Source organism: Heterodontus francisci, chromosome 9 (genome assembly GCF_036365525.1).
Source record: "Heterodontus francisci isolate sHetFra1 chromosome 9, sHetFra1.hap1, whole genome shotgun sequence".
Classification (NCBI taxonomy): Eukaryota; Metazoa; Chordata; class Chondrichthyes; order Heterodontiformes; family Heterodontidae; genus Heterodontus; species Heterodontus francisci.
The window spans coordinates 46,132,584-46,146,291 of NC_090379.1; the positions used below are offsets into that span (position 1 = coordinate 46,132,584).

The 13,708-nt window shown below is 40.5% G+C and overlaps 1 protein-coding gene across 1 annotated transcript in view; it reads right to left on the reverse strand.

Annotated features, from left to right (window-relative positions):
• LOC137373717 (ena/VASP-like protein) overlaps positions 1 to 10,672 on the reverse strand; it is a 325,443-nt gene extending 314,771 nt beyond the window's left edge. The window contains exon 1 of the mRNA XM_068038950.1: positions 10,238 to 10,672. Within this exon, the coding sequence (XP_067895051.1) occupies positions 10,238 to 10,242 (5 nt within the window). The 5' untranslated portion in view covers positions 10,243 to 10,672. The remainder of the gene's footprint in view (positions 1 to 10,237) is intronic.
• Between the last annotated feature and the right edge of the window lie 3,036 nt (positions 10,673 to 13,708).

Genomic DNA, 13,708 nt, shown 5'->3' on the forward strand with positions numbered 1-13,708 from the left:
TGGACAGAAGTAGGCAGAATGAGCATGCATCTTCGCCTGAATTGCAGGTTTACCCATGGTGCAGGCCACCAATGACTGCATGCGCAGCATTTTGCAAGAACTGCATGTCACCTCTGCCCTATGCTACACTTCATTGGCTGTAAAGTACTTTGAGATGTCCATGGTCGTGAAAAGTGCTATATAAATGCAAGTCTTTCTTTTTCTTTTTAAAAGGGATTCCACTCCCTCAACATCCAGCTGATGTGTGTCCATAGCTGTGTCAGTTATAGCTCAGTTGGCAGCATTCTCATCTTCCAGTCAGAAAATTCAAGTTCCACTTCAGGACTTGAGCACAAAAATCTTGCCTGATGCACCAGTGAAGTATTGAGGGAGTGCGGCACTGTCAGAGGTACCAACTTTCAGATATGTTAAACCGAGGCCCTGTCTCCCCTCTCAGGTGGAAGTAAAAGATCCCCTGGCATTATTTTGAAGATCAGGGGAGTTATCCCCGGTATCCTAGTAAATATTTATCCCTCAATCAACATCACAAAAAGAGATTATCTGGCCAGCCACTGAATTACTTCTGTAGCATAGTCATGTTGTAAAATGCTGTGGGACAGCCCAAGGTCATGAAAGGCTGCTGACTTTCATTGGAGGAGATCTCAAGCAGCTCTAGGTCTAGAAGGCATGGCTGTGAACTGTACCAACTCAGCAGTCTGGGCTGGCTGGCTGACAAGCAACAGCAAGGCCACTGGAGGAGTGGCAGTGCTGGGGAATGAATGCTGTTTTCCAGAGAGAGGAGAGCAGGTTCGTGCTCCACGGAGCCACTGTCACCCCCGCTCCCCCCACAGCGATGGCGCCTCAGCAATCCTGGTAATCTTTTAGAGGAGAGATTGCTGAACCACTGTGACACCCTGCAAGCCCCTTTGCACACTATAATCCACAGTCATGGTAGCTGAAGTCTGAGCTTGCAAGGCAGCAGGTTAACCTTGCATGGCATCAGTCTGAGCTTTCACTGCAGCACTCAGAATGTAGGCGGTAGTTGCTTGTCCTGCAATGGAAGCTGCAGCATCAGCCATCAAATGCTGCCTCAAGGTTGGGTCCATAAGTATGCAAATGGAGTTGGCCACCACTTCCACACTGCAAAGGATGGGTTCCAAGCTCTGCACATAGCCTTGTGTCACATTGGTGCTGGACTCCTGCATGGTCCTTGACACTGATCACAGGCTTTCTGGCAGGCTTCCTAATGGCATCAAGCATTTAGTTATGCATTCCCATCAGCATTCTTCTGCAGGCTGCCCCATTGCTCAACTAAGTCCTCTGCAGCGGAACCTGTGTTCAAGCTGGCACCTGCACTATCCTTGCTTCCTGCCCTGGCTGCAGCCAACTCGCGCCCAGTGTCTCACCACGTGCAGATTTTGCCTCTATGCTGTCCTCTAGGATGTGTGCGATGTCAGTATCTCTGCTGGTGGCTGCGAGTGTGAAATCGAGTGGCGGTGCATCTTCACCATCACTCTCTTCTTAGTGTGGCTCCACTGGCTGGCCAGGTTGCACCTTTTGAGCATCTGAATGGAAAAAGGCACAAGGGTAAGGTTGCAGTGAGAGGAAAGGGGGAGGAAGTAAGAGGTCCATTTCAGAAAAGAGTGTGGGATGGGGGGCGGGGGGAGGTTGGGGGGAATACATGATGTGAGAGGCAGGATTAGGTATGAGGATCCATCATCTTTGATGATTTCAGCCCTGCAGTCTCCTCCATGGGGGTTAAGACATGCGGGCGCGCCTATCCCCCTCGGGTAAATTCCTGCTGCCTTCGGTTATGTGCTACCTTGACATGTAAGACAAAGAGAGGTGTGTCAGTAAGTTCCATGCAATGGTTGATGTGGCTGTCATGGTGGAATAGCTGGCAGTATGTACTAGCTGTGAGATGTGAGTGTGAGGCTTGCAGCAGTGCTAAGTGAGTTGAAGCCAAGAGTGTTGGGTGTGAGTCATGATTGATGGAGACTGTTGTTAGGGGAGTGATAAGGGTGTAGTGATTTGAGCAGTTCCTTGGCTAATGGTGTTGTTGAAGATGCATTCACTAACCTTGAACATGCACATGAGGTCACTGAACTTCTTGCAGGGCTGGATCCAGGTCCTTGGGATTTGACTCCTGGCATTGACCTCTATGGTTATGGGCTCCCATTGCTTTTTGAGCATGTGTCTGCAGGGTTGCCTGGCACCCTGCGAATGCAGGATTTCTCTCCTCCACCAAGGCTTCCAGTACAGTGTCTGTAAACATTGGCGCCCACTGCCTCCCATGTTGTGCCATTTTTCAGCAATTTCCAGGTCAAATTCACTTCCTGCACGATTGCAAGCACCTGCTCCAGCCACAGGGCACCTCCTCTTTAACAGGTGCAGGCTAGTTTTAAGCAGCGCAGGTTAGCTTTAAGGCATGCCAGAAAGTTATGATTTTGGGTCACCTGCTGATGCATGCAGCCAATGAACAGCACGGTTACCACTCATAGCATGCAGTAATCATTCAAATGAACAGGCAACATGAAGTTGGCATACTGTCTGCATTACATTGAACAGGCATGGGTTAATCACACCTATTTTTTGGGGGGGGGGGAGGGAATCCAATTTAACCCTCTGTGTCTCCAACTAACAACTATTCCAATTGTAGGAAATGAAAAAAATTGATGCAGTGGGATGCTCTTCCAAGGTTGGGGTTTAAGGTGGGTTAAGATAAAATGCTTTACTCTATATCGCACTATGTGATACCTGAATGGGGTTGCAAAATAGAAACACGTTTCATTCCTTAAATCCATTCCAATGAGCACAAAAATAGAAAAAGCTGATTTTGAAGAGAAAATTATACAACGATATAAATACTCACAATGGGATCCTGACAATCACTCTATATTTTGATTCCTGTGCAACCAGTCACAAGATCAGAAGATAATTATCAATGGGGAGGGCCATTTGCCCCCATTTCAGTTTGTCTATCCAGAAACACCTTAAAGGATCCCCCTCAGTAGCATCCAATAATTTCTTAAATTATTTCAAGGTTTTTAACCTCCATTAATCTACCCTGGAGTCCATTCCATGTGTTGATCACTTTTTAATGTGAAGAGCTTCCTTATATTGGTCCAACTTTTTTTTTTCATTTGAACTGTGGCCCATGTCCTACTCTTGCAAGTTAGTTTAAAATAATTTTCCAGATTATTTATAATTATTCACAATCTTACATACTTTGATATATCACCTTACAGATCACTCCTTTCAAGGCTGAAAAGCAGAGGTTTCTCAATGACTTTAACATCAAAGATCAACCTTATGCCTCTTTTCTGCACTGCCTCTAGCACTTGCTGTCTCCCTAGTGACTCAGTGATCAGACCTTGAAGAGTATTCAAAGTGTAGTCTGAAAAGTGCATTGTACAGACTGAGTGCAAATTTCTCAGATCCATACTTTAGTCTTTTGGCTTAATAGTTCACCATTCTATTGGCTTTGATGATTGTTGCTGTGCACATTGGGCACATTGAACATCAAGTCTAAGACTCTTAGGCTTCTTTCAACTTCACCCATAGTCATTTCAACACCTTTCAGAAAACATATGGGCCACCTATATTTCCTTCCTATATGCTATACTTTGTAGTTGATCACGTTAAATGTAATCTTCCATTGTTCTGTCCAATTACATGTTTTGCAAAATCAAGTTGCAATTTCTGAGATGCTTCCTCGACTTTCATTGCCCCTCCTAGTGTAGATCATCTCAAAATGTCACCTGGAAATGGGACGTCATTTTCAAATACTTGGCTTTAGATTTTACTGTGTCAAAACAATAGGGAGAATATTTAAGGGTTTTACCAATTTAAATATTTAAGCTAAGATGTGCACAGGTGGTTTCTTTTTTAATAATGGAAGGATTGAATGATAGATAAATAACAGTCCAGATCAAGATTATGCTATATATTAGCTTCATTTTGATAAGAAAACATGTACCAACATCCTTACAACCATTTACTCATTCATGCTTTCATTCTCTTTCCTATCTTAAACCTTTTGTAATTAAAAGTACTAAGCAGCTCTCAATGTCCAATATAACTCAAATTATATTTCCAGTTTCTATTTTTAATATTTATTTGCAGGTAAATTTGAACCTTGATTTTTTTAAAGCAAAAATCATTCCTTTTAAATTTAAGTGCGAGGGCTGATTTAAATAGAGGGGGTGGAGTGGCTGCCTCCGATGACATAGAGGGGCCGGCCGCCGTGTCCCTTGCAAAGGCATTCAATGCCACCACGCAGGCATCAGCACCATTTTTTAAGGGCTTTAAGCCCTTACAATTAATTTTAATTTTTAAAGGTGTATCATTGCAAAATTTTATTAAATAAAAACTTTTGAGATGGAAGACCTTCCCCAACCGCCCCCTCCCCAATGGTCATTTCATTGCCCGAAATGACCAACAATTGGCTTTTTCAAATACCTGAAATTTCCCCTCCAACCTTCAATGTTTTGCCCTTCAACCCCTTCCCACCATCCCCACATCCAATCAAAATTGTTTTCCCCCGCTCCTCCACCCCTCCCACCCTGAAAATGTTATTCCTCCCCCCCTCCCCACCAGGTTCTCACCTCGGAACTCCGTATGAGTTTCGAAGGCACGCGAAGGCCAAATGGAGGTCGTAAAATCAGCGTGGGACGGCAGGTAATTTAAGTTAGTTTTCAATAAATAGTTAATTTGTTGCTGTCTAAGGATACCTGGTTTGGTCTGTTTTATTCCAGGGTTACTAGAGTGTTTAATTTGGCTGTTTTCCGGTTGGGCGGGGAAAACTTTAATAATATGCTGTGACCTGTGGAGTGATGGGACTGAATTGACAGTGCATTGCTCCCGCCCCGGTCGTAACATATCCAATAGTAAGATCTAGGTAGAGCTAAAGCCAAGTCCAAATTGATAAATTAATATTGTATTGTTAAGGCAAGGCCAGGGATTAGAGTGAAGCTAAGAGCATAAAGAATAAAGATTGTGAGAAAGGTGTTTTAAAGTAATTGCAAAGAACATCTGTATTATTGTTTGCACTGCATTTTCAAAGATATAACTAATCTCATATATTACCCTCTTACATCATCAAATGCCATCAGTTTAGAACAGCAGTAAAATAATAATTAAGGTATGCACAGTTAGCTTTTCAAAGTTACAATTTAAAAAACATGCTTGCTGCTGAAATAAAAGAGACATTTCCATTTAAAGCTCTGTTCTGTAAATTTTTACAAGCTGCAATGTTTAGACTTTGTTCCTTTTATGGTGTTCAACTGAAATAAACATTTCATTCCTTTTCCATTTGTCAAACCCTGTTCCATTTTTGGAATGTTTTGTTCATCAGTTCATAGTTGGTTAATGACTTTTTGATTGTTCTACGGTTGAATGGAACACAGCTCAATTTGAATGCAGTTTGTTTGAGTGCATTTGTGTCCAAATGATCCTTTATACTGCTGTCTGTTTGGAGAATGTTCCTCCTCTTTACTATACATGGACTATTTGCATGTCTAGCTAGGTGGAAAACCTTTAGTTGAACCTACTGGATTTTGACAGTTTGTTCTGCTACACATTAATTTTTAACTATTTGAGTAACTAATGGCCTTTGTAGCTTTTTATTTTAAAAAAGCACCTCTTTTATCTAATAACTTTCTGTACACTTTATCAATGAATGTTAACAAGCAGAATTAAAGACATAAACAAAACAAATCTTTACATGAATCACAAAATTCTGTAAAAATCAAAGCAACTGGATGATTTGTAAAATATTGGCGCGAAAATGTTGCTACAGTCCACAAATGTTAAATAAATTTACAGCTGTTAAAATAGATGGTTCATTTTCTATCAAAAAACAAGATGCTATTAAGTTGCATAAAGTAAATTCAAGAGCATGAAAGCACATTACAAAAATGTCAGCTGCAGTATATTAATTTAATAATTGGAACTTATATTTAAAATCGCTTCATTCGTATTGGTGTAAATATATCCCCTAATGAATAATTGAATTCTATCTATTTTTAGTGCCTTGCTGTGGGTGTATTTAATATGTCATTGCACTGAAACTATCGTCATTTGATGGCATAATGAACCATTTCATGCTGCCACATAATTATAAGCGAGGTATCTAAAATGTGCATCGGCATGCTTTTGTATCAGAATCTTGTCAGGGTAGAAATTACCTCAGAGAGCACACATTAAAAGTGCAGAGACCATTTGCACTCAATGAAGATTACGATGTGGTTACAAAAAGGCAGCAAGATATTCCAAACACCTCAATATTGTGTAAGTAAGCATACTTGCACTTTAAAAATAAACATTTAGTTTATAAAAACTTTTGGTCTGTTTTGATATTGTGTATTTTATCTTATGACATTCACACTAGATATAGTACCTTAAACTTAGTGACATATCACTGGTGGCTCTTCAGATGCCACATTACACTGCCTCTTCAGTGGCTCATAATAGGTTTAATACAACAAAACAAACAAATATGGAATAGAATATCAACCAATATGCAAACCACAAGAAAGCACATTTCCATCATGAAATATGGAGCAAATATTTTTTCTTAGGTATGACACTATAGGTTTTACACCAATTTAGGTCACTGCAATTTAGTTTGCTTTCCTGAACCCAAACGAGTTTTCAATAATGATGGTCTGTATAACTCCAAAATTCAAACTGGTTCACCAGATCGAGATCAGTAAATCTAATAACATGCCAGTGGCAATGGGAGCTCCACTGTGCTGGCAGGCTAGTTTATGCATTCTGATGCTCAACATGCTCCCTACAATGTTTTACATGTGCAAATTGTCTCTCAGGCACCTGTGTGCATTTATAAAATCGGCCTGGTAATAACTTTCAGCTTCTTGAACCACTCTAAAGCTGGTGTGCAGTCTGATTTTTGAACACAAAACAATCTTCCAATACTGATGTTATCACATCCATCACTGCACGTCTCTATATCTAGATAATCTGTTTGGGGGTAGCAAATTTCTGTATAAACAGAAAATGCTACACAGATTTTGGGACTGAGCATGAATCATTGATTTTGGACTAAGCTCAGTTAGGTCCTCTGTAATGAAATATTAGTAATAATAAAGGTAAGAACTAATCTAATTCTGCAGTACATTTCATTAAAGTAGCTTACAGCGCGAGTGATACTTCTTGTCTATGTTTTACAATGTCTATTGAATGAAATCCTCTTGTTTTAAAAAAATAATTTCACCTTTTTAAATTCAATTCAAGACAACTAGCCTTTCATTCAGGTTTGACATTCTTAAGGCTTGACGTGGAAATGACATTTTTTCGCCAATGCCAGCAGTCCCTACTTCTCATTTCCATTAATAATGGAAAATGCCTTATATTAAAGGCGTTGGGCTCTAGGAAGCAGCAGTCAAGATTAAGAGACAGTCTTCTAAAACTAAGCTTAGAAACAGTGAAAAGACAGCTGCCCAGATTGAGAGATCATGTACCTTGCAAGGAATTCATGCAAGGATGCATTTTTTTTAAAATGTTCAAGATATTATCCTATAGTGTTTGTTTCAAATTATCTTTTGAAATGATGGCCCTGACAGTATGGCAGAAGATATGATAACAGCATGTACTCATAATTCCTACGTGATAAATTACCATTTCAGCTCCATGGAGGTGCTTGCCCCAAGAAGGAAGGAAAAATTAGAAAGCAAATCTAATCTCATGCACCTCCTAATTAGGAGTTACAGTGCAGCACTGATAGAGCCTTGTAAACAAAACACCAGTTTGCCCTCTTGATCACAGAAAAGCATAATATGTGGGGGTGTAGAAAGGGCAATAATTTAATAATGCAGATACACAAATTGCACCATGCAATATTAGTACCAAATGTATTAATGCACTATTTCATCTGATATTTTAAAGAAGGAATGCAGCCATTTAACAAAGTGGTTAACTCCTTTCTTAAACGAACAAAGGAATCTCGTAAGAGCACATTAATTACAAATATATCACACACACACAATTGCAACTCTAAAGTAATTTACAATGGTAAAATTAATCTCTTAGAACTACATTCCGTATTCTCCCGTTGCTCAGTGGTTCAATACACTGAACCTGTGTACGCCTGAACCGTTCATACCAGGAAGGTTTCAGGTTCGATCTCCGGTCTGTGGTAAATTAGCTGATTTCAACTGGGCCAGCAGTGGGGACCTTCAGTGAAAGCAAAAAAAACCAACCAGGATTCCTGTTGCTAGTAGCTACCCAGTGATCCTCATTGGAAAGTGCCCATGTGTGGTTGCCGGGTGAGGGCAGGATCAAGCTTAGATGAGATACTGTCAATAACAAATATCCTGCTGACACCCACTGTTTGTCCTCTTGGAAGAATGGGCAATAGGGTATGGTACAACAGACTGCCAAAGACTCTAAAACTAAACCCGGCATGTCACTTTAAGGGAAGGGGAAGAAATACTGAGGCATGGAGGGGCTGAAAGCATAATTCTGTCTACTTTTACTTGACTATTTGATCTCTTATTCTTCACTTTTCCCCATCAGCTTCCACTCACTTGCTCTTTCCAAATACATCCTCTTCTATTAGTTTCCCTCTAAATGAGTTATTATTTGAACTTCTCTATATAGTTGGCTCTAGATCTATTCCTCTGTGTTGCTGAAATTTTCACCGTTTGACCTTTCTACCTCAGTTGCTTCTCTCCAAGTCCTCACACAACTGTCCTTTGCCTCCTGTCCCCAGAAATGAGTCTTAAACTCCAAGAGTATCAGTCTAAAACACTCTACAAGATCTGACCCTGTCTCCAACAGCTGTCAGATACCACTGGCACAATTTATTGTACATTATCCCACTTTAAAATTTGTTTTGCCTAATTATAAAAGATACTTTTACTTCATTGGTAGACAGTAGCAGACAGGTACTAAAATACTGCATACTTTACACTTTCTAAAATATAAATTACATGGTTTTACCTTTAAGAGTTGCATTACTTTCATTACCCAATGCACAATATAGGAACGAGAGTATAATTGAAAGATGAATGTCTTTTCATATTCCTGTTGTTCATCAATGGTACTGTGTTACAAAGTATATTTTGCAATGTGACATTTAAGTTAGTTTCCTAATATATTATCCATTAAAGTAAAATAATTTGACTTGTAGGATCCCAATGAAGTAGCTTTATATGGTACATAACTTGTATGGTGGCATTGCTAACATTTTTTTAAGTCATAAAATCAACAATTTCATACATCACACCCACAAGACTGACCTTTGACTTCAAAAAATAATTCAATCAAAACAAAGCAAAAAATCTTTAAACAAAACTTTATTATAAAAAGGTATATTTTTAATTTTTCTCATGGTGATATCTATTCTTAAGCACAAGGAAGATCGCCAGCCACAGCCATTTACTGGCAGATGGTGCTCAGGTCAGAACGCCTGTGCCAAGTCCACAACAGTAATTCCGTACATCAGCGCGCTTACCCTGGCATTTTTGTTTTGCTTGCTCGGTGTGAATCATTTTGAAATATTTCTACTTAGTTCTGGAAAATAAAAACGACAAGGCAGCTATAACGCTGACCTCTATGTTTCAGACGTAAGTTATATCACTACGACTGCCTGGCTCTTCCTTTGCAAAAAACCAACAGGCTGTATGTACTGTCATTCCTTTCCCCAAACCAACCACAGAAGTACCGTGTTATTGCTTATTGCACACTACATCTGACTTACAACTTCATTAAAGTATGTCATTAAAAACAATTACTACAAGAAAAGACATTTATTTCACATTTAACTAATAGCTAGGTTGAATTTTAAAATCCAACCCATTACTGGGGCAGTTGACACATTGCACGAAAAGGCTTCTTTCGGAAAGGTTCTGGTGGTTGCTGGTTTGGGGATAGAATGCACCAATAAAATAACACGGGTAGCTAACTGTGCTGATGTTAAAACATCTGTGCTGTTGATAGAGACCAAATAGGCCAACTGCATTGGCAGCAGAAATCACCCAGGAGATAAACGGCAGCCGCTACTGGACAGAGGGAGCCTCCAGCCCCTAGAGAACACAGACCATAAATCTAAAAACACACACTCTAACTAAAAAAAAAACACCCACCCTTTGATAATTCCCCCATTCTCCTCTCAGCAATTCTAAATGAAGCCGTTTTGAAACCCCCTCTGCCGAACCATGATTGCTTTACTTTTATTTTCCTGCTCCACTTCAATATGAATCAACCATACGGGTTTAGGATGATTAAACCTTACCTCATTTCCAGCTGAATATTCTATGTGTACATATAGTGGATGATTTTTTTTTGCACCCACAGCGCTGGAAGAGCCAGTTGTTACGGTGTTGGTGGAAGGGGAAGCGTCTCCACAGTGTTTACACGGCGAGTCCAGCTGTCAGCTCCCGCCGCCGCGCACCCTCAGTCTGCCCGCCCCAGGATCGCTCTCCTCTAATTATAACTGCTGCGATTTACTTAACGTTTCGCCTCCCCTCTGTCTCAATGTGTTTTTCTTCCCCTTTCTCTCTTGCACTGTTTTTATTCGCTTGTTCTCTCGCTCTTCCTCCGCCGCTCTCTGCCTATTGCTTTTCCTGACATCTTTACATTGCCACATCTGCCATCGCCAGCCTCTGGCGGCCACTCACGTTCCGCAGCTGCCGAGTTGCCATATTATTTTATTCCCCCCCCCCCCGTTTCCAATCTGGGACTCGGCTCCACAATGCACCCGGCACACACTTCCGCCTGCAGACTGAGAGAGGGAGACACGGCCCTGGCTGCGAGACAGGGAGGGGAGGATTGGGGTATAGACACAGCTAGAGCCAGGGCTGGGAAACTGCAGGAGCAGGGAGTGGTGACATTACCTGCTGCAGAGAGTGGGGGAAAAAAACAACAGCACTTGTTCCGAGGCAGCAGAGATGGAAAAGCGAAATTATAGGAAATAAAATGCACCTTCACCAGGGAAAAATGAGTTAGTGCCACACTCAAATGAGAGAAAGAAGGTGAGAAAGATCTGAAATAACACTAGATGTTGTTGAAAATATACAGCAGGTCCATCAGTATCTGAAAAAAGACAAAAAATAGACTAACATTTGGCTATGGACCTGATATGGCTTAGAGGTGCATTCCTCCAATTCCCTACCGTTACCTGAATAATACCATCAATCATTTAATGGTCTTGCTGTTTAACTCTTGCTAATTCCCCTAATAAAATCTCAAAATTTAGCATCATTGCTAATCAGTTTTGAATGATGTTCATTCAAAATTGACAAACTTCCCAATTCATGCAGTTTTTCTGAAATCTCAATTTTAATGATCTCAGCAGCTTTACTTCTACACACCTCTTTCAGCTGCATAAAGAGATACTGTCTGGTGTGGTTCCCTTTTATAGCGCTCATTGACATACATAGACACTGCCTCACTCCACAGGGTGGTGAACAGTGAACACAGGAGGGGATAAAAGTACAACCTGGGAGGGAGGGGGCAAGGGCGAGATGTTGAGGGAGATTCAGTAAGCAGGGGATAGGGGTTGAAGGAGCTTACACTGATGGTGGAATAGTTGCACAAAGGAATGAGAACTACACCAATACTGGAGGAACCAAGGATGCACGTTGGGACATGGGGCGGGATCAGGGAGTGTAGCAACGTGAAGATAAATACAAGATTCCTAAATTAATCTCTAGTACACAGGAATATAGTGAAGCTTGGCAAAGAAAGGAGTGATGGAGGTGTGGGTGTGGAAATTAGCCCTGATATTTTAGATGTGGGAGGGCTGAGAAGGAGAGTAATGGAGAAGGCCACAAATTAATGTCACATGTCAAATAGCAGGCTGGATCTATTATTTGGATCTATTTAAATTGGCTCACAATTTTGGCATACGTTTAACATGGTAGTTAAAACTTCTACACCAGGAGAGTTCAAATCTAAATGTAATTGATTGTTGGGACCAAATCCATTCCATTTTCAATTACTTATAGTTGAGCAGTGTACCCGACTGGAATTATAAAGTCAGACTTGGACCAATCCTTAATTTATGCTCCCAGACTAAAGTCAATATGATTGAAGTAATTTTTAAAATATCTGTCAGAATATGATAATCCAAAGGAGAATCTCCAGTAATAGTTTCTCTTTCTACTCCCATGCTCTTACCTCTAGAATCCTCAAAGATCGACCTTGCCACTTATTCCTGATCTATATGCTGTCCCTTGGCAACATAATCCGCAAAGATGGGGTCAGCTTCCATGTGTACACAGATGACACCCAGATATATCTCTCCATCAACCCCCTTAACTCTTCCACTGTCTTTGTACTGTCACACTGCTTGACAGATATGCAGTCTTGAATGAGAAATAATTTTCTCCAGTTAAATATTTGGAAGTCTAGGGCCATTGTCATCAACCTCTACCTCAAATTCCATACCCTTTACACCAATTCCATCCCCCTCGTTGACTATTGTCTCCGGCTGAATCAGATTGTTTAACGCCAAGCTGAGCTTCTCATCGCACATCCTCCCCATCACAAAGACAGCCTACTTCTACCATTAAAAAATTGAACAGCTCCACCCCTGGCTCAGCTCACCTGTCACTGAAACCATCAGTCATGCCTTTGTCATCTTAAGACGACTTTTCTATTGCTCTCCTGGCAGTCTCCCATTTTTCCTCCCTCTGTAAACTTTATTTTATTCAAAACTCTGTTGCCTGTAACCTATCCCACACAAAGTCCTGATTACTTATCACCCCTTTATCTGCTGACTATGTTGGCTCCTGGTCCCCCATAGATACCAATTTAAAATTCTCATCCTTGTCTTGTAGTGCTTTTATCACTTCGCCCATCCTTATTTCTGTTACCTCCCCCAGCCCTATATCCTCCCCTTCCCTCACAGAACTCACTTCTTCTGTCTCTATCTTTCTGTGCATACCACCCTTCCTTTGCAATCAGTTGACTAAGTACCATGCTCTCCAGTACCCTCTGTACTATTTCCCTCTCATCCTTTAACGCCCTCCTTAAAACCCATCTTTTTGACAAAGCTTTCCATTACCCCTCCTAATGTCTCCTTTCTTGGCTCAGCCTCGATTTTTGTCTGGTTACACTTCTGTAAAGTGCCTTGGGATGTTTTGCTATGCCAAAGGAGCTATATAAATGTAAGTTGTTAAGTTTGCATTTCATACTGATGTGCGTGAAGGCATTATGAACTAATACTGATGATACACCATGGGCTATTTTATTACATTAAAGGCGCTATCCAAATATAAGTTGTTGTTGATGACATGTGGTGTCCTACATGTATCATTAGTTTATTATTCTGTATGCACCCAATGGATAAGGATACAAGTACAAAATCTGAATGGAGGAAATAATTACACAAGAAATGCTAATTACAGTAGAATGCCAATGATAAAGAGTACTGCTTAGACTGAATGTTCTGAACATGTTATAGATACACACAGACCAAACACAGAAACTATGCCAAAGGTTTCTTAATTACATATAAACTGACATGGAATGGGCAAAAAAACAATGCTGGACACAGAAGTGAGAAAAAATAAATGACTTTTATTTCAGAGTGATTCTATCTACTATTCAATAAATACAGATTAAAGATAAAGTATGGAAAAAACAGTAGTATCATATTAATGTTTATTTATTTTTTATTTAGAGATACAGCACTGAAACAGGCCCTTTGGCCCACCGAGTCTGTGCTGACCATCAACCACCCATTTATACTAATCCTACA